The 25,876-nt window shown below is 46.9% G+C and overlaps 1 protein-coding gene across 3 annotated transcripts in view; it reads left to right on the forward strand.

Annotated features, from left to right (window-relative positions):
* The first annotated feature begins 7,235 nt into the window (after positions 1-7,235).
* The window catches only part of LOC114858569 (thymocyte selection-associated high mobility group box protein TOX-like), a 53,778-nt gene continuing 35,137 nt past the window's right edge, over positions 7,236-25,876 (forward strand). The window contains exon 1 of one of the 3 annotated variants that reach the window (XM_029155959.3): positions 7,236-7,879. In XM_029155959.3, the coding sequence (XP_029011792.1) occupies positions 7,775-7,879 (105 nt within the window). In that variant the 5' untranslated portion in view covers positions 7,236-7,774. Of the gene's footprint in view, positions 7,880-23,586; positions 24,118-25,876 lie in introns of those variants that run through there. The other 2 variants (XM_029155960.3, XM_055510388.1) reach the window with 2 other exon arrangements.

Below are 25,876 nucleotides of genomic sequence, written 5' to 3' on the forward strand. Positions count from 1 at the left end.
CTATGTTCAAAAAATGTCTGTATTTTAACATAGTTGTTTTGATTTTTCGCTAAATCCATTTCCAGTGCAGCCGCCGAACCCCATTGGTCCGTTTGTTTTCCTCCCTAACTCTTTTCTCTGCAGAGTCAAAAGACGTTCAGTCAACACGGGTTCAATGGTAGAGAAAAAAGGAACATTACTGGAAATCCCTTCCAGTGTCACTTGTTTGAACGATCCCCGTGCACTGGACCTGATGCAGGCGTCACAGTAGACGCACACAATGCTGGGAAAGAGCATTATAATTATACATAAGGGTTGTTTTTTTTAGCCCTGAAAGTGCTGGTTGCCAGGTACAATTGAAATGCATCTTCTGCTCCTGAAATACTTAGTTAGACCCAGTAAAATAAAGGGGGGGTGGGGGCTTGAACAGTGAAGTGAAGCCTTAAATCTGGCTGGAAACCATGTGACTTGACAGGGAGCAACCGAATGAAAGAGGAAAAGGAGAGCGAGAGAGAGAGAGAGAGACAGAGAGAGAGAGAGAGAGCAATACCCCCATAAAACCATCTCTGCTTTCAGTTCAAATAGGTCCTATCATCTCCATGACAACAGTCGTAATGGTAACATGGAAATATATTAATGTAAAACCATGGCAACGTTCTCCAATTGAATTAAGCAGCACCTGTGCACATTACAGAAGAAGATAAAAGACAAAAGGAGCCAGCTTCTGCTTGCCAAGCAGCTGTGGCTTTCAGACCTTAAAAACCCATCTACGTTTCCTGAACGCATTTGTTTTCCAATGTTTCTGTGTGGTAAATTACCGTAGCGTTGAGCGTTTTTTTGAGGGCTTTTCTGTCGTATTTGTGCAAACAGATGAGAAACTGGATAATTATGTTCCTCTTTTTTTTTTTTTCCTCCTGTTGACTGCGAGCCCGGCTTCGCTGTCAGAGCGACGCTGGATTAAGAGCATGTGTGTGTTTTTTTTTTTTTTGTTTTTTTTTTTTTTGCCGTTAAACCGCGTAATGGCGGGGCAATCGCTCTGATAGGTAAAAGGGCACAAAGAGCCGCGTCGGACGAACCAACTCGGTACATTGTGCTCCCTTTCTTGCAAAACATAGGATGCGAGCGAGGGAAAAGTGGCTTCATTCTGCCGTCTTTTCTCTGAGCCGAGCTGAAAGGAGAGAGAGAGACATTATCTACATCACCACGCCATCAAATCTGATGGATTTTATCCCATCCCCCTAGTGTCTGTGTTTACTGGTAATGGCAATGTAGCATTCTCTCACCCTTGAAAACGCCAGTCTGTGTGTGTTTGTTTGTGTCTGCCAAAGAGGGAGAGGGAAGGAGCGAGGCCGCCGAGGGCACGCAGCCTATGTGAAATTAGTCTTAAAAGGATATTGTTGTTCCAAAGACTGTGAACAGCGTGTTCAGATGCCATATTTTATTCATGTGGGCAGTCGCGTCCAACACCACAGACCCACACAAGTACAGTACATCTGCTTCTTTTCAACTCCGTCTGAAAATCCTCCTCCTGTTGCATCGATAAAAGTGTAATCTCCGATCTCCCCGGGGATCCGGCGGGAGACTATTTTCTCCGTTCTGGGTGATGGAGGTCCGAGGCATCAGCGCTAAGTGTGCTTATACATTATAAGGCACTCAGGCCTCCCTACAGGCACCTGCTCTGGAACAGGTCACCGTTGCATAACCGTCTGTCTTTAAATCCTCCCGCTGGTTAATGCCAGTGGCATTAGAAATCAACACGGAGGGTAAACAGGAGTGTCGATGGATCAGTAGCTCGGTGGACGGTGGGACCGTTGTGTGTGTGTGTGTGTGTGTGTGTGTGTGTCGGAACCGGCAACAATGTGTCTGATACGTCGCGAGCATGAAAATGAGCAGTTAGGCTTTGTAAAGTGAATTTGCCCGTGAAACACCGTTTCTCCACATGCCTCACACAGTAATCACTGACATTTTTCACCGCACGGATCCACTTATAGAGTGAAATCACAATGGAATTTGTCTCCGCGCAAAGCCAAGGGAAGGCAGGTGAAAGAGACGCAGCCTTGAATCGGGAGTTAAAGGCGAAACTTACTCCTCACTCCACTGTCTGTGTGAAAAGAAGAATCCTTTCCTTTTCATTTCCCTTCGCTCGCTGAACTCAAAGCCATTCAGTTTTGTTCAGATCTTCACGTTTCCTGGACCCCAAGTAATTTAGACGGCGCTCACTGGTGACGTCACCCAATGCTCTTCGAACAAGGAGGACTGTTGTTCCTCCTTGTATATTATGTATATTATTACAATATATTATGTTATATTATTTTCTCAAGAGGTTTTATACAAATTCCTAATGGAAACCTTTATGTTATTTAATACATAATACATGATATAATATTAATATTTCAGTCAGTTAGATTTTTTCTATTTGATATTTTAAGCTAAATAATGTTCTTTTGGTGCTTCATTTTCAGGTCTGCTCATTAATATAGCTTTTCCAGTAGTTTCCTATTAAACAAGAACTATATGTGAAATACGCTCCTTTTACTACACAGACAACATGATACAGTAAATACAAGCTGCACATCCTGGGCAATGTACATATTCTCACAAGTAGGAAATGATGTGAAAGCAACTCGTCGTCATGCTTTCACAAACATTAGCTCACACATTTGTAACACTTTTGTTGTTTTATCCTTCTAACTTTTTTGCTGGTTTACACTCGGAGAAGCAAGAAAGATATTTTAACAACGTGTCTAATAAATATATTGCGTTTGCTTCTCATTTCCCAGCCCAAAGGACCTGGATAGAGGCCAGTGCAGGCATCATCCTTCAGCACAGATAAAGATCAAGCACGCTTGATTTAACCAGTGGATGGAACATGAAAAGCAAAAGCATTGTTTCACCACCATGCACGACATAGATTACTTCAGAATCATGCGCGCCTTGACTTTACTGAAAGTGAAAATGGGAAAGATTTTCACCAGGCCACGAGCTCATATCTGCAGATCTGCATAAATAGAGCTTCAGCCTCGCTTCACTGTGACGACGTGAAGGTTAACAGTTCCTGAAAAGTCACTCCGACTCAAAACTGAAATGTTGACATCTGTCCAAAAATGTGAAGTCACTAGAAAATAAAGTGGATCTAATAGTCGCTGTTGGGGCACATTAAAAAGAAACCTGAATAAAAACTCAATGAAAAGCATCTACTGTATAAATTGAACTGGCTCCTAATTGCTCATCTAAAATAAACTAATTAGATGCTTGAATTTCTTCATATAGGAATGAGTCACAATTCTTCTGCTTGAATAATAACATTCACCGGAGATGATTCCGTGTGCCTCATTAAATAAAAGTAAGAATAGGTCCTGTTTTCCTAAATGTGCACTACACAGTCTCAAGTATGACAGAATGAAATAAGAAATAATTCTGAGCAAATGTCTCTAACTTGTTTATGACTTTCCTAAAACCTGAGAGTCCAAACAACACACTCCTGGTGCTTTTTATACAAACACTGTGCAGGGAATGAAACTTTAACTCACTTGACATTATCACCATGTGCGAGTGTTGCCCTTTTTAATGATATGAAAACAGTTGAGCTCCAGCAGCCTGCGATAGATTCTCAGCCCCAAATGAGAGCTGAAATGCTATAGGCAATTAGAGGAGAGTCTTGAATTTCCTTGAAATGAAGTGCTAAATGAAACGTGGTCAGACTGACAAGCGCGCTCTCTTTTCCACTGAGCTTCTCTGTCTTCCAGCAGCCCTTCATGCAGAGGGTGATGGTGGGGTGGGGGTGGGGGGTGGGGGGGGGTAAGGTGTGCATCTTATAACTAACTCAAGAGTCAATGCATGTAAGCCCTGCGGTGATTTCCTTTAATTATGCTTCGGGTGATTTGCTAGGTGGATGACACAATGAGGACATGATGTCAGTCAAATAATAAGCCCTGCTTGTTTCCCCAGTGCTGGCTCAGAGTCACAGGCGCTGCACTGTACTGTATGTGACTCTAGTGAGAGAGTCAGCAGTTTCCCTGTATGGAATGAATCAAAACAAAGCACACATGGACATAATCTTCCAGGATAGTTCAGATGTCAAAGGCTTAAAGTCCCGAGTCAGGGCGCTGACCTCTGGGGAAACTGGGTCACGGCCTCGCTGTCTGCAGAGCTGCACGGAGCGCGTGGTGGGACGAGCACGTCTAGTTCAGGAACGTGAGCGCATGAAGAGGCCGGTGTGTCCGCCATGTTACAGTAGCTGCAGCATCCACGTCCACAGCGCCGGAGAAAAAGCACTCTTCATCGTAACTCACTATTTGTCTTGTCCTCACATACTGTAGATGAGTGGTCCCAGAGACGTCGTATTAATGACACTCTGCTGGTTCCCATGTCCTGATGAAGCGTGGGGGGTCATTGCGAGGTGGCACAGAGGTCAAAGGTCAGCAAGGAAGTTTCTAAACGTCCTTCAGTTCAAATTTTAAATTGCATTTTCAACTCAATTTTAAGTTCATATTTATTAATTTAATCATCATTTAATGCATTATTATTATTATTATTATTATTATTATTATTATTATTATTATTATTATATTATTATTATTATTATTAATATTATTATTATTATTATTATTATTATTATTATTATTATTATTATTATTATTATTATTATTATTAATAATAATAATAATAATGTTATTAGGATTTTCACTCTTTGAGAGAACGCTGTCAGACTTTGCTGAGAGCAACACAGACGCAGCAGTGAGTTTAACATAATGGTGTCATTTGCATGCACCTTGCCATAGCTGCCCTTAGGCGCACGGTTTGCATGAACAGATCAAATTATTCCAAATGTCAGGCGCTAAAAGGACAACATGTCCTGTGCTTTTCCGCGTGTATCATGTGTACGTTAGTAACAAAAGCAGCTTTGGCAGAATTTCAAAGTTTCACTTCCAGAAAATTAGTGTTTGAGCGAGGACAAAGCGAGCTGTTGTTATGGGAAAATACTGCCGGCATCATTCACAAAACAAATGATATGCTTCGACCAGCTGTGTTGGTCATCTTTTTACATCTGGACTAAATGGGGTCACAGCATAAATTATGCACACGACCGTGGACGACGCTATAGCTAATGACTCAAAGCTGTCAGTAAGAGCCAACATTTCAACAGCAGGCGTTTCAAGTCATACCGAGACTTTTTGTGGTTTCGGTTCAGTTTTGAAATTTTAAATGTTTAACGTTTTTTAACATCTACGCTCTGATCTTTTTTAACCAAAGTAAAATGTTTTGCAATTTCCTTGTTTTCCTTGTTTGAAGCTGTGGACACAAACGTGTGGTAAACAAAACACGTTTGCACACACTATTGTAAGTATGATCATCTTGAATCCGTCCTAATAATTCAAAAATCTAGAAAACCAATAAGGGTTTAAACAGTCAGAGTACTTTTAAAATTGTAAAAAGTTTGACTTCAATGTAGAGGAACTGTCCTGGAAGTGTCTTGTCTGGAAAATGATCTTTGTGTTCTGCAAATCAATAAGGAAATGATGTTTTTAACCATGAATTATTATAGAACAGGTTCCTTCTCATGAGAAGTCATTTAATGACGGCTTCAATGACTGTTCTCCGCTGGAATTTGGTGGAAGGAGATGTTGAGCATCCCTTTTATTTGGCCGCCCAAGGTGACCCAAGAATTCAGTTTGGAGATGATTTTCAGTTTGAATTGGAACCGCCCTCAGCACTTCTTTTGTTCACCCACGCTTTACTCGAATCAGCCGTCGTTTCTGCACGGCGAACCAAAAGCCAAATTATCTTATCTATCTTTCATCTCGCAGATTTTTTTTTTTTCATCTGCATCGCATTTTTATTTGAGATTAAAGTAGGACTGTGTCTTTGTGCGGCACTAATTTCCATAGAGCTTCTGTAATTAAAGGACAATAAAGCCTTAGTAGTAATTAGTTTCTCTTGTTTGGTTGCTAGCCCATCAATTGTGCTTCAATAATAGTGATCATTAGCATGCGCCCGGGCAGCGAGGGATGCTGGGAAAGGAGCCCTGCACACACAGCACTCCACATTCCATTCCCATGAAGCCATGGCACCGAGCCACGGCGTTAACCCTCTGTGGGCCGTGCCAGCGCCAGTGGCAGGACGAGCCCACCGGCGGCGGCCCGCGCCGTCCAATAAAGAGGTCGCCCCGTCACATAATAGGCCCGCGGAAATAATGACCCGCTTTTTTACATTTGTGAAGGCTGGAGACGTTCGAGCTGCAGCGGTGGGCAGATGCTGCTGTCGGGGCGTGTGTGAAAGCAATTGTAGCCTTCTCAGTGTTCCACGCGCCTTTATTCGCGTGCAGGTTCGCCTAATGAAAGGCTGTCGGCCGCGCCGCGAGGAGAGGACGCGTTATCGCAGCTTTAATGCTGATGCATCCTGAAAACACATCGACTGAGATATCTTAAAACAGAACGGCATCAGGAGGATAAAGCCCCCCCCCCCCTCCCGTTTCTGCCTGTGTGTGGACTTGTGCTGTAAACTGTGGCATAGCAATAACGCCAGGCAGCAAAAAAAAAAAAAAAAAACCTGCTCTGTTCTGTACTTTGCCTTGACATGATTGAAAGACAATGGTCCCATGGATCGCCCATTCCAACATCAAATGTGCACGCACATCACAGGGCAGGGGTGTGCTATCCATCACATTCAGTGAGCTGTCACAGGCAGCTCTCCCTCCCAGCCGCGCACACATTTGCAAGTGTATGGCAATATGAGATTAAACCTCCTTGCACCACTTCCACCGTGTGCGCGCACACTTGCGAAGGAGCCTCTCTGCGTTGCCGCAGCTGCAATTGTGCTCCTCCTTTAAGCGAATCCAACGCTGCGCTTGAAATGAAAGCGCCGCTGGAAACAAAAACAACTTCCCGGCGGATGATTTTAAAATATCGCCCTCAATACGAAAATTCTGTACTTGTATCCGTTGAAGTATTCTAAAACATTACAGAGGCCTGAGCGCAGCGCTGCTTTGAACCGGGCTCTGTATCATTAGGTGATGTCATTAAACGCAGCAGGTTCGCGTAGTCGCGCTAATGTGGAGCACGAACGCATGAAAACACGGTGGAAACGCAGGGGCTGCAAGCTCCCGTCCGCCTTGGCACAATAACCCACATGGAAGCCTTTATGAAGCCCTGGTGGAAGCGGAGTGCGCTGTATAATGCACAGCCGTGCACACCACTACATTTGCAGCTAATCAGAGGCGCGCAGTTGCAGAAAGGAGAGCGGTTGCCAAGGCAGCCACCAATCTCCCCTCCCCCTTCTCCATTCGTTCCTCTTTCCCGTTTATTATCGGCAGAGGTCGCATGGCAAAGGGAAGTCCAACCACTTCTGCGTTGGAACCATCGCAAGAATATGCGCCTCCGTAACAAAGCCCGTGTGGAGCCCAGAGCGCAGTGAGGACTGCAGTTCATCCGCAAAAGGGGGACAAAGAAGTGAAAAGGCAGGATCTAAGTTGGGGAGTTGCTTTTGCTTGTTCTGGAGCAACGGGATAGTTTTCCAAACACGTGCGCGCCCGTGAATATTGTCCTCTGCGCGTGTGAGCGAGCGCGTCGCATCCTGGTGCGATGCTCTGAGGACTGCGCATCACCAGAGTTGGTGCCGAAGTTCGGCCGCGAACGGATGCGAGGGAAGAGTGCGCCGAGTGAAACTCCCCCACTCCTCTTTTTTTTTTTTTCTTTCTTTCTTCGCCCATCCTGCGTTCGGCGTTGCGTTTGCTGAGACAATAGTGAGCCAAAGACGCTGAAAGTGATTTCATGCCTTCGGTCTCGCACGACCTGAGATGGACGTGAGATTTTACCCTGCGCCCCCGGCAAACGTGGGTTCATGCTCGTTACCGACTGATCCGAGTTGCCTGAGCTCGTTGGACTATTACCACTCGAACAAGGTACAGTAAGAAAGACGGCGTGTCGCCGTGCACCGAATTTCGTCCCAATGTGTTACCTGTGTGTGTGTGTGTGTGTGCGTGCGTGTGCGTGTGTGACCGAGCCTGTCGCGCGGTCACTACGCCGATTTCAACGCGTTTTTCCCCTCGGCCGCGGCGCACACTTGAATAAAATGTCAAGTGTCAGCAAGTACAGCGACCCGGTCCGGGATGGACTGGCTTTCACTCGCGCAGGAACTGGACCCGGGGCTGGTGTTGACATGCGTTTTAGCCGGAAACCTGCCATCTGTCTGTCTCTATCGCGCTGCCAAAAAGGACAAAGCCCCACTTTTACAAACTTTTTTCCTGGTTTACGCGGTGTCTCGCGGCGCGGCGCAGTTGTGTTGTGTTGCGTTGTGTTGCGCGTAAAGCTGGCATTACGTGTCCCACCCGACGTGGAATACCAGAGACTGTATAGAATCCATAGTGGCCCGCTGCTCCTCTCTCTCTCTCACTCATCTCATACTCCGGCTTTTCTGGCTTTTCCGCTGGGAGTCCGGCGATTAAATGGATGCGTGTCAGTGATGTACTGTTAATTACTTTGTAACGAGAAACCGCAGAGTCCGCCTGTTAAACTACAGTATCGCTGGTTTCCCTGCCTCGCCGTTGGCACCGCGGCGTCTCTGGACTCGTGGCCGGCGCGTAACTCGATTGCGAGCGCGCGTGTGACATTTAGAAAAAAAACAAACAAACAAACAACAACAACAGCAAGATTGTGAATATTTTGCAGTTTGATATTTCACAAGAGACAAAACGACGAGCGTCCGCGTGGAGCGTTCAGCGTAATCCTGTCATAATGAGCGAGATTGCGCAGAGGCAGAAATCCCACAGTGCGCAAAAAGTGCGCCAGCCCAAACTGAGATGAGATCACAGCGAAAGTAATAAATCCTCCAGACACTAAAGTAAAGCAAAAGTAACAGGGAAGTCATCAAAGTGTTGGATGTTAGCAGCATCCAATCCACCTGCAGGCCCACGTTCGACTGTATCACGTAGACTCACCCAGGTTGAATGTTACCCAGCAGCCGGGTCTGGATGTGGCCCTGCTGCTGGAGGAGAGGTCCCTGTGAGACGGAGATGCCGTGGAGGTTCACTTTCTCATGTAAAGTCAACTTTCACTCATGACAATGACGGGAATGATGCAAAACACTGCTGGGGATGTTCGTCTCTCACTGTGTGGGCAATGGAAAGTCTCTGTAAGGGAACGGAGCATTACAGTAATTAACTGCAAAGATCACCTCACAAATGGTGCTTTGATAATCTGTTCGCAGGTTGGGGGGGGGGGGGGGGGGGGGGGGGGGGGGGGGTCCTGTTAGTTCATGGCTGACTAACAGGGTTTTATTTAGCAGCTCCTCTTTCTTTTTCTTTTTTTTTAATCACAGGCTCATATCAAGCATTCTGTGATAATGCGGGTTTACACCTGTGTCACACAGATGGGTTCGCGTAACTGTCTCCTCTGCACAGTCTATCGCTTTGTAGGTCAAACGAACTGGGATCATTCTTCACGCACTTAATCCCAAGAATATGATGATAGCCACACACACACACACACACACACACACACACACACACACACACACACACACACACACACACACTGCATGAATCCTGGAAACAAAGCCACCTGATATTAAACGATATAAGTGGAGAAAGTGACACCAGCGACCATCACCGATACACAAGTGTGGCCCTCCTCCGAATTACAAGTGTTCATTTGAATTATTGAAATCCCCCTACTCCCTTTACTTGGGCTTATAATTTGCTATCATCACCCGTGTAACACTAACTTCTTTCACCGGCAATGCAAATGAGGCCGGGGCCAGCAGGGATCATTTGGTGTCATGTTAACACAGAGTGCGAGGTCAAGTTCCTCTCCTCGCTGCCTCTCAACCTGCCTGCGGCCTTAAAACGACGCCCCGCTTGTCCCGCGGGTCCCGGCTCCACAGGCGAGATGGAGGCCTCTGCGTCCATATTACCCGCGTATGTTTCTCTCAGGAAGAGTTTTAATTGGACGACGCCAACACGTGCTCGCATTGTGAGCGGCTCAGCTGACTCACTGTGGATGCTGCGCCCGGACGCCGGCCCCGTTGGAGTAATTGGCGCGTGTGTGACTTCCAGAGGGAACGCGTGTGCGGCTGCCGCGCTTTGAGCCGCCGTCACGCTTTCTCGTTTCATTCATAAGCGCCGCGGCGCGTTCGCGGGCGTCCGTGCTTTTCCGTCCCCTCGTTCGCTGCTCAGGCTACAAACCGTCCTGCTCCCTTGGCCGCAGCCTGCGACAACAGCAGCAACAACATGAAATGTAAATCTGAGATGCGGCTGCCAACCGTCGCCATCGACCGGGTCTTAAATGACATGATTCGTGCAGCGCGGCCGGTCGCTCGGCGCTGTTGAGGAAAAAGAGATATGAAAAATGCAAAGAAAGGGAGCATTAGCCGTGCAGAGAAGCTAGGTCAAGTGCAGATTGCCACGATTTAGAAAGATCCATAAATAACCCAGGAGATGTTTACTTCACTACTTTAAATACTCACTTTAGGGCTTCTCTCTGCTGCTGACAACCATATGGTTCTGCTGGTGATGAGTCTGGACCGGGTTTTACTGCTTTAGGATGCTCGGTTACAAATGCTACCTACACATAATGTGAGTGTATGGATGAATGTGTTGTAACACCACACATATGGCTGTGCTGTAATTGTGCCGTGCCGGTTTGTTTGCACTGTGAACTGGGAACACAGTGTCTGCGCCTTTATTTGAATACCTTAATCAAACAGTGCTGCTGCTGCTGCTGAGGTGAGGTGAGGTGTTGACTACAGTGCAGCGCTAGCATGGAGTGCAGAGAGAGTAGGGCCAGTGTTTATCCAGCCAGGCCCCACCCAGCTCATATATCCTCTCAACAACTGCTATCTGCCTCGATAGGGCCCGACTGAAGAGCTGGCTTTGTTGGACGGTGGTCTCCTCCGCCTCAGACAGCCGGGCATGTGATGTTCTCCATTTGAATGACTTATCTCGCTGTTATTTTTTTATTACACGACATGCTTTGTGTATGCTCTGCAAAGGCCTGATTACTTTGCATTAACATATTCAGTTTCAATCAAACGATCGTCCCCAGCTGAAACAAGCACCTGCATGAAGCGCCTTCATTTTGTGGTTCGAGTTAAACCGAATGCCGTGTTTTTGCGGACGACGGGTCGTTGCTATTAGCTAATGACAAACTCAGGTTGGCGACGGAGAGGCAGAATCAAAGGACGAGTGCGAGTCAAATGGGTTGAAGTAATCAGTGTGTGTGTGCGTGTGTGTGTGTGTGTGTGTGTGTGTGCGCGCATGGTAACTCAGAGCCATTCGAGCGTTTTTTTTGCTGACTACGGAATCGCAATCACAATTGCTTTCATAGCCGTGTGCTGAGAAAGGCCATGCATACCACAGTACGGGGCCGGTGACACACAGCAGCCAGAAAGAAAAAAAAACAGCCACTAAATCATGGTCTCCCTGCCCTGACACATGGAGGAGATTTTTAATAGAGATTCCAACCATTTCGAATCATTTCAACCAAAATGGGATTGGCTTTGACATTGGCTGAGTCACAGAACCTGCATATGCCAGGGAGTCCTCGCCTTATCACATTTTTACCTCCGTGTGAAAAGCCCCCGTTTACCACCAGCCAAGAGGCGTCTGCATATATTTAATCTGAACGCGTTTAGGGGATTTTGGGCCATTAGTTGTGATAGATGTAGGCGCCCGTGAATATTGATGATAGACAGTCAGACACGTGACGCTGTAATAACACATCCGGGACACATATGGCAGTTTAAACGTCCCGGCGTCTGATGTGTGTGTAATGGGGGCAGTGTTGGTTGGTGGAGACGCTGATTATGTTTGTTAATGGCTGCGAACTCTCATTGTGTGGATGAATGACACATGGCGGCATGGTGGCACTGATATGCATATAATATACATGTGTGCACACTGGATGATGGCGGACATTATGTACATATAGGTTCTCCTCTCGTAACTAAACAAGCAGTTGTTCAAGCGGCTTTCTTTTTGTTTATAGTGGTTTAAGCTTAGTTGAACTCATAGGAAAACCCCCGGCGGCAACCAGGAAAGCAACAATATATAACACACCGCAGATGTGGTTACAGTTGCAAGACGATTTCCTGGTTTTCTGCATAAATTGGTCTTGCAATGTGATCTGATCTTCACCGCAGTCGCAAATATCAACAAACACAATCGATATCGCCGGGCTGATGAAACGCATTCTTGACCACTGTTGCACAGACCTATTAAACATACAGGTCCTAGAATGGAGGACACTCGACGTCGGCGCGTCGGACCGCACAGAATGGAGATCTCGAGCGAGAGTTGTGGATTTGCATGTAGCTGGAAGGGATTAAAGTCAGAGTTTAGCTATTATAATACATATATATAATGTAGAAGTAGGATTATTATCCAATGAAAGACAACCTAGACTTGAAGGACTTGTTTGAGCGGGTTCACATGTCTGTCTGTGACTCAGCCGTATGCAAAACAACACATACGTAGGCACGGTTTCCACGCCGACCCAGCCCGACCAGTTATGGAAACGCTGGTAAACCGAGACACAAAGAATCATCACTTTGGGTGTTTTACGAGATGATGGTGACTTTTCCAAGGAAGCTGCAGACGGCGCCTTTATCTTTTCCCATCGCTTGCAAAAAGCATGCTGCGTAGTCCATTCGACACCTTTGTTCGGCGCGTATCAGTGTATAGATACATTCGCTCGCCGTACGTGTACGTACACGTGTAGTGCACGCACATACTGTACAGCATGTGCACGTGGAGCCGACTGGAAGCCTGACAAACATTCCCAGTTGTCTCGGCTTCCTGAGGTATGTCCTGTGCAAACATCATGGGCCATGGTATAAGCTCCTTGCCAGGGATTTAAGGGTCTTTCCCTCCCTTGTTTTCGCTGAATATCCTTGACAAATATTATCGGCCTGGTGTTAGTGCCGTGTTTGTGCTGCAGCCTGAACAGACAGTGGCGGTGTAGAAGTTCAGCGGATGGTCAGGGCCAAGCGGAGCATGAGCCGCTGCTTCAGACCCGGGGCCTGTGGGTAACTTTTCATTCATCGGCAGACTGAGGGCTCTAATTTGAACGCTGTTGTCGTTCATTAATCCGCTGACCGCATTGATTTGAGCTGTGAGGGGTTTCCACTCGAGGAACTCTGCCTGGATAAATCCATGCGATCCCGAGTCCGCTCTCTTTCCTCCTTCCCCAGCTGCGACTGTCTCGCCTCGGCCTCGTCTGTCAGGAGCATGTGTTTATTACGTGTGACATATTTAGCAGGCGCTTATAATTGCCCGCGCGAGGCTGTAATCGTCTGCGTCCAATTCAGTCAGCAGAGACCGCGGGAGCCCGCAGAGCCACCGAGGTAATCAAACTGTGGCTCATTCTTCCTCTTTGAGAGCTAATGATGAGCTCCCTGATCGTTTACAATAGGGCAGAGGCAGAAGTGTGTCAGGAAGTGGGCTAGTAGTGCCACAGTCTCAGTTCCAGCCATGCTGGTGAAGGGACTGGCTAAAAGAGGGGAGGGTGGAAAAGTTACTGCAGAGGAGAGGAGAAAGAAGTGGAGGTAGAGACGTTAGCCGGGGCACGATGCATGAGAAAAGGCAGGGAAAGCAGGAGAGAGGCCTCTCTTTGTGTTGTCGACCTATTTAGTCTCCGGCTGGCTGAGAGCCACGCCGATGAGTGATGTCGCGAAGGAAAACAAACAGAAAAGAAAAGTAGGATTTGGGAAATTTTGACACGCAATGGCGTTATGCTGTCGAGGACTCTCTGCCTCTCTGCTCTTAACTAGGCCTCACTCTCCTGTTCGGTGGGTTGTTAACACACAGGAAAGAGAAACTTGAGCAGATCTTTTTATAGAATTGTTAATAACACAGTAGACAGTAGTGAAAAACCATAGCCTAAAGCAGCACTTACTGGCACAACCCACGTGAGCTGTGTGTGTGTGTGTGTGTGTGTGTGTGTGTGTGTGTGTGTGTGTGTGTGTGTGTGTGTGTGTGTGTGTGTGTGTGTGTGTGTGTGTAGCAGCACTGGTAGACATATTTAAAACATTTACATATAGACACCTATGAAATCTTCTGCTGCAGGTAGTGGGCGTTGCCTTCAAATGTGAACTCACTGTACGCGATGCAGCTACAGCAGCAACCAAATAACAGAATGTGCCTGCAGAACCAAAAGCAAAAGCACCAATTTAGCACAAGGACGAACGGCCTGTGTTTTACCGCTGCTATACAACTGTACAGGCTGTTCTTTCTCAACCAAGACGCCTTCTTGTTTGTTTTCTCAGTAATAACCATACTGTATCATAGAGGAGTCTCGGCTTGAAACCTAAGGGCAGAGTGGTCGTATTGAGTCATACTGTTCCTAATAAAGGGGCCAGTGAGCGTAGGTCATCTTATTACCACTACTACTGCAACAGCAACAGGCACGGTTACTTATGAAGGCACCGCTAACGTCGCGGGCAGCGACAAATGTTTGTAGCAGCAGCGACAGGGAGCGAAACTGAGAGATGGTCATGTTTTATTAAGCCTGATAATGCAGCCTAATCTGGGGCTCTGGTTACACAATGCTTTGTGGGTAATTAGAGATCATGTCGTATGCCTGGCCCGCTGAAAAATTGCACTCCACACTAATCCCCTCCTATCTGCCTTCCACCCAGCGCCTCCCTTATTCCATCCAACGAGCCGGCTTCCTGTCGGGAGAGGGCGCAAAAACATGGCCGCCGCCGCAGAGAAAACTTACCTGGAAATGTGCTTATGTGCTCAGAATTCAACAAGAGGAAGTCGACAGTGGAGCACTTTGTGGTTTGCTTTGTGGAACTTGTTAGATGAATGACTAATGCCTCCTGGCAAGTGCCCCAGGTTTACTATTACCAAAACAATGGCACTTGATACGGAGCGCCTTCGCGCAGACAGTTGTCCCCACGAACCCTAAAAACCGACTGCCCGGTGTCTTCCCCCGAACGCGCTGCCAAAACCAAACCACCCACTGACACTGACATGGGCAACAAAAAAAAGTAAAAACACAACACTGCTCATTGTCCCCGAGGTTTTTCCACTCTTAGCGTTTCCACTCCTCTGTGCCTGCAGCCGGCGACTGTGATTGCGTGCGCGCTGTTATATAATTACTCGAAGCGGGTGGGAAGCAATGATGCAACCCCGGTGTCAGTCCGGGGCACGGGCCGCCCTCCAGAAGCAGCGGCGGCGCAACAAGTGGCGACCGGCAGAGGCGCCGACTTTGCAGTGTTTCCCCTGGGTTCTACGTCGCCGTCGGTGGTTTCAGCCGAAAAGTCCCGTCAGTGCAGAAAACGCATGCAAGTAATAACAAAACCAGCCATACAATATGCATTCATCTTCACTGTATCTGGGTGACACCTCATCCTACAGTAGGTGCTAACGAAATCATTAATGAAAGGTATTTTGATCTCATCACTATGATGAGATAACAGCATTGTCATAGACACGGGCCACAAATAACAGGTTTTCCTGTAAGATGCGGTTGTTTACACTAAACAGTGAGCGTGTGAGCCTTTTCCTTTATCTGGTCTGATATTATATAGGAAGGTTTACTGTCTTGGGCCTCTGGACGTGGAGTTTACATGTGTAAATTTACATTTTACAGTTTACATGGCCTCTTGCCAGGTGCCACTCGGCAGGTTTGGGGTTAATTGGTCGCCTTTAAGTGCCCGTTGGTGTGAACGTGAGCACGAATGGTCTCTGAGTGTCATGGATTTGATTGACTGGCGACCTGATCGCAGTGAAGCTCCTCCTCTTGTCGCCTTGTCTTCTGGAATCGGCGTCACCCTCAGGGACGACCGGCTTTTGTTTAACCAGTCGTTGGGGCTGCGATTAGCTGACGGCAAACAAATCCCGCGCTGCTCAATTAGACGTTAGGCACGGGCCACTCACGCAGATCTATACGTGGCTCCGAGGCTTCTGATTGGCCCCTCCTCCCCCGGGTACGTCGCAATATACAGGGACATGGTGTCACATGACAAAAGCAAGTGCAAATGGCTCTTTTTCGTCTCTCCTCGTAGCTTGAAGGGCGGAACGGTCAACTGTTACATAAACTGGAGCTGGTTCAATTACAGCAGAATGGGCCGCGTGTCCTTGTCATAAGCAGAGCGATGAACCAGATAAAAAAAAGGAAAAACAAGTTAGTTGTCCAAGTTCCTCCAGGAAAATACCCTGCTGTCGGTGCGCAGCCTGCCGTGGAAGCTACGACGGGTGGGTTTGCTGGTGCGAAGTCAAATTCTTATCAGGTGTGTTCACCCCACAGGAAGCGAGAGGCTAAACCTTAACCGTCAAGCACTAAATAGGTTTTAAACAAGGAAATGAGAGCTCTCCGTCCAGAGGAATCTGAACTCACCCACATTTGACCTTTGACCTCTTCCGCTCCGTCTGGTATGCTTTGGGCCAGCGGTGTGCTCTAACATTTTGAGTGTAGTTTATAATCTCTCTGCTTTGAGGTTTACATTATTTTAAGCTATTACTGGCCAAGCCAGTTTGGCTTCAGCTGGGTTGTTTTTTGCGCTATTTCCAGCAATTAATTTGTCATCAGCTGAATTTGTTGTGGCTGACCCTGACTCCAGGTATTCCAGCGCGGCACCGTGCCGCCGTCTTCACGTGAGCCTGTAATTAAGTCCTCTTTCAGTTTTGAGAGCGCAAATATAGCACAGTGAGCCGAGACCAATCTGCCACTAATTGTCCCGGGTTTTAATTTCTAATGGAATAAGGGCCAAAGGGAACGTTACGTAATGAGATGCAGTTACTGTGCGAGAGAGAGAGAGAGAGAGTGTGTGTGTGTGCTCTTTTATCTGTTTACTGTAACTGCTATTGCCCTGGTGAATAGAGAAACAAGCGTGAGTAAAGCAAGATGTTCAGTTTGATTTCATTACCTCGTTTCTGTTTATTCTACAAAGCACTCAGGATGTCTCTGTAATTCCAAACACATAATAAATGGCAAGTGTGCCTTAAAATAAGTATCGGGGATTGATTGAGCGCTGGCAGCGGAATGGGCCTTTTGATGATTCCTGCTCCGTATCGCGCGAACCGAGCGGCGGCCTCCACTAATAGCCGCGCGACGGGCGGAGACCCTCCCAAAAGTGAGAAGTGCTTTTGCCCTCGGCGCTCGAGCTAATGCTCAGCAAGCGTGGTCGTAGGCTGGAACTGGAAAAGGTTGTTTACATAGCCCTGGGAGTGTTTGTGTCATGATTTAGATTCCAGGCATTTCGACATCCAAATAAATCAGTTTGGACTTCTGAGGACGAGTAAACCTCCTAAAAAAGAAGCAGTCCAGCTGTGTTTGAAATCTGCATTGTAGTTTTTTTTTTTTTTTACGTTTTAAGGCGGAGACGAACGTTTGTTTTCAGTTTTTCTAGGCAACAGGAAGCGGGAGTCAGAGTTCACAGAGCGTCTGCAGGATCAGCGGTGACCATAGAGATATTTATCTCGTTTAAAACGCACGCTGGTTTTCATGGCGTTGCCGTGATTTTGCCGCATCTCTTCCGGTCGATCCCGGTGTGATTTCAACAGACACCACTCAGCATCCCCGAAGACGCGTGGCCGCGGGAATCTCTCAAACGCGTTGGTGACTTCACTGTAATATTTCCACCTTATCGCTTTTGAGCGCAGTTTGCTTTTGCAACTGACTCAAGGCCCTTCCTCTTATTGTTTCAATATGTCAGAGCATTGTTTGAATGAGGTCACCCATTACCGATCTGGCCCGGGGCCAGCTTGACTTCAGCTGATTTAATTGAATCTACAACATGAGTCAAACTCAAACAAGCAGAGACTGCTTTGCCATGACAGCCTCATTACTCCACATTAAGAACTCATTTCACGATGCATTGTGACTTTGGTCTTGACAAATGGTGAATAAGGATGAAATCAAATAAGTGAGTCTATTTTTTGAAGGCTCGCCTCTTAACTGTACATGTTTAGGATTTAGAGGAAAGCCCCCAAAACAGAGTCTTTGTGCTGTTTTGTATAAGTTAATGCAAGTGGCTTCTGGGTTAAAGTGTCTCCGTGTTTGCCGTCTGCCGTAATGGAATGACATTCAATGCCATTTTCCCTCTTAAATGGAATTTTTGTCAAAGCGCTATGAATTCAACCTGCCTTGTCACTCAAGCTGCAGCAGCGCCGAGAGAGGACGAAATATGCCAATGAAACCTTTCACTGCAGAATTTTTTTACTGCGCCCCGAATAATGACGCCTTTATCATTTCTGCCGCACAACTAACAAAGGCGGCTTTTCTGGTGACATACCACAAGACATGATATTAGGCAGCATAATGGCATACATTATGCTTATTACAGCATCTTAGCAGCCTTAGCTGCATTGCATCTGCTCGAACCTCCGCTACATTTCTCAATTAAGCACACATTCTTTGAGGCCATTGGCGGTGGTGGTGTTTTTTTTCTGTCTCCAAGCTTGTGAAAAATGAAAAAAACCCAAAACCACAGCAAATGTACAGCGGGCTCGACGTGCCAGCGCCTCACTCTACAATGGGAAAGGAAGTGTTGAGGCTGAGGAGGCTGTAGAGGGGAGATATGGCCGTGTTTGCTCAGGGCTAGGTATCGGGCACGTAAACAAACATGGCCGCCCTTAATGAGCCTGTTTGCCTGCCAAAGGTAAAGACAGCTGTTGTGTCTTGCCACAATGGCGCGGGCGGCTTGCTCGTCGCCATAGTAACGCTCGCCCTGCGCGGACTCCAGACGCAACTTATTAAGTGCTCTTTACAGATAAATAGTGAGTAAAATGCAAATTGCGGGGCCATACGGCGCTTTCGTGGGGTCTGACTGTGAAACGAAAAGGTTTTTATTAGGTTTTGTCGTTAGAGCAGTAAAAGTGAAATTGCCTGTGGGAGTGTGAAACGTCTGCGCACCGAGGGTAGACATCTGACTTACTCATAACATTAGCGAGTGAGAGTTGAGAAAGCGTGGCTTTCTGTATTGGATGAAGCAGAACGCTCTCTATTAGGAGGCATTACGTACAGTACGCCGCTTTTTTTCCATCTGTCCGTTGAGACCAGAGGAAGAATCTCTCTCAAATCTCTCCTCTTAGAAGAAAGAAAATAAAGATGGCTTCTCAAAGGGACACTAATGCAGAGGGATATAAGCAAAGTGTGTGTGTGTGTGTGTGTGTGTGTGTGTGTGTGTGTGTGTGTGTGTGTGTGTGTGTGTGTGTGTGTGTGTGAGGGGGGTGAAACCTCGAAAAGCACTTTTCTCCTGTAGGAGGAAATTAATTCATTCGAGCTGTACCTGTTCAACCAAATCAGCGCTGACAGCTTTCTGCACTCCGGAGCTAATTTTAGCGTTAAAATATGACTGAGATGACTGCACAAGCGTTCAGCGTGAGTGCTACCGGCGAGCGACAGTGAACATGAAAGGTCCAAGCATCAATTGCATTAGGGTGGTTTCTGCTGAAACAAAGCCCTCCCCGGCCCCCAGCGCTTTCCTGGCATTGTTTACCGTACATTTCAAGCCCTCGAAATGGATGACATTTTTTTGCTATTAATATGTACTTGTGTACTCGCGAATGCTCGGGGTAATGGATGCCTATTAGTCAGACGAGCCTTTTAATTAATGTTGCTTAAAAATATATTTAGCCACGCAGAGAAATGAGGAAATAGATATTTGCATATGAGGATTGTGCAAACAGAAGTTGTTTTTTTTTGTGTCATTATTATTGCCTTATAAATGATAGAATATTGTCTCCTGGTCAATGTCTCCCGTTATTTAACATGTAAATGTGGTTTAACAAACACTGGAGGTTTCTTCCACAGTGTTTTCAGTGTTTAATAACTGACTGAACATCATGCTTTTGAATTGAATAAGGATTACAGTATGTTTAAATAAAGATTACAGCAGTGCCATCTATTGCGGATGAAGGGTTCATTCCACATCGCCTCCAAATTTACCGAACACCTTTCGAGAACAACGCTAACATTACAATCAAGTTGTGGTTGCAACTGTCACTGCAGTGCTGTAAAAGCACAAAAGTACATTTCCTTTTCCGCTGTTTCAAAGAAACGTCACATAACTTAACCGCTGCAGTGCTCTCGCACCGAAAAAGTCCTTGACCACATGTTTTACACCAAGAGGTCCCCGCGTGGCGACTGACATTTGCTGTACAGCACGAGTGCGTTTGCATGAGCGCCGCATATCGCGGTGTGGCTGCGTTTGACTTGACAGCGGTGCAGGAGGAACCTGGGAGGTGTCTCACGCTCCGCGGGGCGTTTTTTGTGCCTTCCTCGTCGAGGTCGGACGCTGCAGCTGAGAAGCAGCTCGGAAAATAAACGCGCAAAATGCAGTTGGTAATTGTTGCGGAGCTACTTTGAGCGACGGGGGGTCACTTCTCCCCCGTTCGGCCAGACGTTTGGTTTGCTGCAGGATTGTGCGCGCGTAATCTGCTCGCTCTCCTCGTGTTTGCTTGCAGCAGTGTCTTTCAATTAAACAGCAGGTCCAGTTTCTTCACAGATCTGGTTTTTTGCAGTGACTCCCCAGAGACAAAGACGGAGACAGAGAGAGAGAGAGGAAACGGCTGAACACATCAGACACATTCGTCTTCTCTGCTTAGTTACCTTGCAGGGGGAAGATGGTGATACCCATTTCCTCCGTCTAATGTGTTTGCTTTACAACCTATGCCAAGTGTCAACATGCACTTTCTTGACAGTCATTTTTCATTTGGACCAAGCAGCCGGGTTTAATAAGCCAGGACATTGCACCTGTTGGGGTTTTTTTTAGTAATGCTTTTGTCTTTTAGGAGGCAAACTTCTAACATGTTTAAGGTGAAAAAGCGAAGCAGCCAGAGATTATTACCTAATAGCCATGGCTGCTTGTTGATCGAGAATAAAAAGCCAATTATCATAATAGGATATGGGACATAATGGCAGACTTAAATGAGTGTGACAGACACACAATAGGCCCGCTCTGTCATCGCCTTAGCCCGGCTCGCTTATTAGAATTAATCTGGCCTGATTAAAAATGCAAATGGCTCAAAGTCGCTGACGGAGTTTACATGTTTTTATAACATTTAACTGATTTAATTACATGGAAAATGAAATGGTGAGATGTGCAATTGAATTTTTTTTTTCTTCATCTGTACTCGGCTGCTGCAGAGAGAGAGATATTCTCTCGTGCCAAGGAGAGAAGGTAATGAGATTAGCTCTCTCCATCGCTGCTGTTGAGAAGCTGATGGTGTGGTTCATCAGACCAAGAAGAGCTGCATTATTGTTATCACCGAAAACATTTTATCTTGGGGTTTTTTTTGTCTTTTTTTCGAAGCACCTACTGTGTTGTGTGGGCTGAGAGATTCACAGAATTTAGTTTCCTCCTACAGTGCATGGTTTTAAAGTAGAGCCTATGATTTACAGTACGGTTAAAAGAGCATATTCGGATGTTTTTGTTGTTGTTGCTGTTGCTCATCAACGCTGTAAAAGGCACGAGACAGATGTAATTATTGTCTGAGGTGTAGCTGCAGCGAGTTGTGAATCTGCATGACATGCTTTGGCATATTTTAGCGGAACTCAGAGGAAGGTGTTTATGCATCATTAAAAAACACCAGCATCACTAATCGCCTCGCAAAATGAATCGTGCGACAGTTACACATTTTCACCGAACCTGAACAAAAAAATCGCTCTTTCAGTCATTTCTTTTGTTTACAGTCACACTGTATGCGACACGTAATGAATGACCTGTTTCTGTGAGACCAGCCAGTTCCTGTTTTCTGCCTTCATGCCAGTAAAGGTTTCAGGCTATATTCAGACTTCATGCACCTTGCAGTGTGAGCCTGTCACAAGTGCAGACTGACAGTTTTGCTCGCGTGAAGCGTGTGGTGTTTTTTGCACTAGCCCCTCATTGCAAAAAACCTGCTAGCATGCGATGGCCGCACTGCGGTTTGTTTGTGCAGGGCCAATGGGGCAACAGGCATTATTTGCATTCCCTCTCTTTTACTATTTCTTTACATTTCAGACCGAGCGTTTTATTGGTGCATTAACATGTTTTATGACCGATATGACTTTACGGCGCTTTCTGAAGTTTTACTGGAGCCGGTGTTTTTCTTCCAATCATAAAAACTACAAATGTGCAAGAGAATCATTGGAAGGGACAGAACAGAAATCTTTTCAATACGATTCATGTTGAACGGCCCAGATGTTTTTCAGCACCTCGCCGCCATCCTCATCATGTAACAGCTATTTAGTGTGCAATTTAGATTTGTCAGCGTCAGATTGAGAGAGCGGCGTGAAAACACTTTCTTATTTAAAGCTATTCTGCAGCAGGGGGGAAAAAAAGTCATAGAGACTTAAAAGTTTGTGTTGACAGGACGGGATCAATTCCAACATCAGTTCAATGTGTTGAAATGGAAAGTATGCTATCGATCTGTGTGCATTAGTGCTCCACAGTAACATAAGCAATGAGTGGCGGAACAAAAGAGGCGCTGTGCGTCACGCAGCACAAAGAAGACAGTGAACTTCACACAGTCCATTGGCTCCTTGTTTAGCGTTTCAATCCCAACGTATATTTGTGTTTCGTGGAAGGACGGAATTCATTCAGACGCACGTGGGGCTGATTCGAGCCTGACATGTAAAGGCCCTGCAGACGGGGGTTTCTTGTTAAAGCTTTTTGTAGTAAATGAACAATGTGAGAACGCCTCCGAGGTCCAGCCCACGCGGTCCACGTCCCACAGATCGCTGCTCGTCGCTCACTTTTTAGTCCTCTTCACGACGCTGGGAGTGAACGTCCAGCGTGGATGTCTCTCCCCGTCCAACTCACACATTCCCTGTGGGGACACAGCACAACTGCACCATTGTGCCACACAGTACAGTAAATCACAAAATGTTGTGTTGGAGCCAATGGCATCATGGTAAATATGCTGTATAACAGAGTGGGAGGAGGCCATGAGCACAGTGCTTGTTTTAATGTATGTATAAAAACATACATAAAAAATAGCATGAAGTGTACTGTAGTTTATTTCAGAAACTGTGAGGTGTAACAGATAACAAAACTCTGTGTCAAGGCTAAAGCTTGGATATGAAGACAAAGATCTGTGACCACATCTGAGAGACTAACAGTTAGACAGACAGTGTCAAGGCCTTTTCAGCAACTGCACAGTTCAACTGCACCTTCACGCTGATGACAGGAAACATGGTGGTGACAAGGAAAACCCTGAGATGCCACACGGAGGGGTAAAAATAGGCCACTCGGCACGAGAGACAGCGAAGGAGGGGGAGGAGAAGCATGACAAAGAGGGGAAAATTGGTGCACTGTGTCTTTGCGTAGGGAGTTTTTTTTTCTTGCGAGGCCCAAAGATAAGAAACTTCAGTCTTTAATGTTGACAAGTTGTTAGATCAGTCTCATTTTCGCTTGTTTGTTTTTTCGAAACAGAGATAGGAGGAAGGAGAAAAATGAGTTTCGGTGAAGAGCTTCTGCAGCCTCCCGCGCCTTCGCTGCCCACTTTAACCCCCTCACGTTGGTTCCCAACAGTCGCCCGTGTTTCTTCTAACCCAGGAAAACCCCACGCGTGTTGCTGGTGCCAAGATCACCACAGCTCGTCTGAACCAGGCCTGTGGCGACTTCCTAGGCAGGTTAAGAAGATACCGACACGGGCTCCGGTGCTATTTGTGCAGGTCGAATGGAAAAGTTTCATTTTGACCGCACAGTGGGTTAAAATAATGCTGATGTGCTCCGAATGTTTTATTCAATTCAATTTCTGCTTTTTCACAGCAACAGTGGAGAGGAAAAAACTCCGGCTCCAGGCTTAAATGGGGGGCCAACTGCCTCGACCGGTTGGGGTGAGGGAATAGAGAGAGAGAGAGGTCCAGGAAAGGTCTTTTATATCTCTGGTTGGTTGTTGCCTTTTTGGACGTAAATACAGTTGCTGTATTGTGTAAAGGAGGACAAAACAACTTCTACAGTACCTGATTTTCCTAGTCAAATAAGCCTTTTTCAGTATCTGCGGGTGTTTCAGGGGGTAGGTGGGAATCTATGGGCTGTCCGGTGACTCTGGTGTCACCCATCCATCGTGGGACATGTTCCATCCTCATCCAGCTCCTCTGAGGAAACACCCTGGTGGTCTCAGAGTCCGCTCGTGGCCCTCGAGAGATGACAAAGGGCCGGCCTCCTCCTCTGCATATGGCCTCAGTCATCCCTGCTGCTCATTAAAGGGTAATCACCTGTAATTAGTGAATCATGTCTCTTTAATGAAGACGTTGAAAGCTTGTCGGAGCCAGAAGGGCCGGGCCTTAATTCTGAGCGATGTTCAAGATTAGCGGCAGACAGGAATTCAATAAAACAGGAGGGATTAATGAAATATTAGCATTTGTGCCGGTGCCATAGGTGGGTTCGTGTTATGGTTATACTCTCACTTCCAGTGGCGTCAGCCGGCTCTGGAGGCCACGTACGTGTTACTGTATCAGAGCCGGCTAATGGGCACAATGATGATAAAGCGGTGTGTGTCTAAGCGCGGCTGTGTGTGAGCGAGTGTAATGCTGGCTCTAATGTGTGTGTGTGTGTGTGTGTGTGTGTGTGTGTGTGTGTGTGTGTGTGTGTGTGTGTGTGTGTGTGTGTGTGTGTGTGTGTGCGTGTGTGTGTGTGTGCTCCCTGGTGGCGTGGTGAGTGTTTAATCTGGCCCGGTGGCGTGCCGTTGGCCCGGCTAATCACAGTGTGTCTGTAGGAGTGCGCTGAGCCAGGGGAGCACGCAGTCGCTAACAGCGCCTGACAGACTCATTAGAGAGACCTGGCACTGAGCTAGCAAGACACACACACACACGCAGTGAATACACACTCAAAGACTCTGAAACACACACAGTGGGAAAGGCACTCAGCCTCATCTCCACACACTGGGATAAATTCTCTCACAGTTTTGCGACGCTCACACGTGCGCTCGGGGCTCATTCACATAATCGTCCGCAGACGCCTGGTTCCTTTCGCCGGCCACGTGGCGAGAACACGGCGGGCCGTGACCCCTCGCAGTCGCAGCCCAAACACACACGAGGAGGCGAGGGAGCGTCTGAGGGGGGGGGGAAAGGCGGCGGAGAGGACGCGCGGAGTGGATGAGGACGGGAAAACGTGGAGCGCGGCGGTGATTTCTCCCATTCAGACGCCGTGTTTAGACGCACAAGTGGCGTTTACAGAGTCTAATTATCTGCAGTCAGGAAACCACCTGCGCCGTGTGAGGAAGCTTAAGAGCGCGCAACGTGAATGTCGGCTGTATTTACAGGCCCGCGGTGAATACGGAGCGCGCCACGTGCGGAACTTTGCCTGAAAGTTAAAAAGTGGGAGACTAATAATTTCACTGGATCCGGTGGAGTGACATTCAGTGAAGTTCTAACGACTTTGACAAATGACTTAAGACCTGCTCGCCTCGCGCTCCGAGGGGGAGCGTTAGGTTCGGCTGAATAACAGGTGAATGCAAAGCGGGTCAACGTGTAGTGAAGCCAGATGCCAGATGCGCACTCCTCTGCTCTGCCCCCGCACAGTGGTGGCACACAAGAAATAACAGGGCTGGAGTTGAACACGCGCACAAAACAAGCTCCAGCCTCGTCTCTGTCCAACCTTTGGGTTTGAGCAAGTGCTGCACAATAACAGAATGTAGTAAATAACACAAGCATTGCTGCGTTTGGGAGACAGTTGATTTAAAACCGCTGGAGTGCTTTTATTTTGTAATTACACTATGGACAGGAAGTCCCGGCCGAATGGGTCCGTCGCTATTTATTAAAGCTGTCAAGGTGAGTTGATGCTGTCGTTTCTCACCGGCGAATCAACTCTTCCTCAGTTTTTAGCTCCGCGTGCGCTTTAAGCTGTAAATGCAAGATTTTAATAAATGATGAAACTGTGCTTGTTGTGACCCGTTAATTCCTGCTTGTTTCAGTCTGAACGCATGAGCCGTGGTCGTTTCCTGGCCTCTGTCCTTTGAGCTACAGTA

The sequence above is a fragment of the Betta splendens genome, chromosome 7 (assembly GCF_900634795.4).
Source record: "Betta splendens chromosome 7, fBetSpl5.4, whole genome shotgun sequence".
NCBI classification, from domain to species: Eukaryota; Metazoa; Chordata; class Actinopteri; order Anabantiformes; family Osphronemidae; genus Betta; species Betta splendens.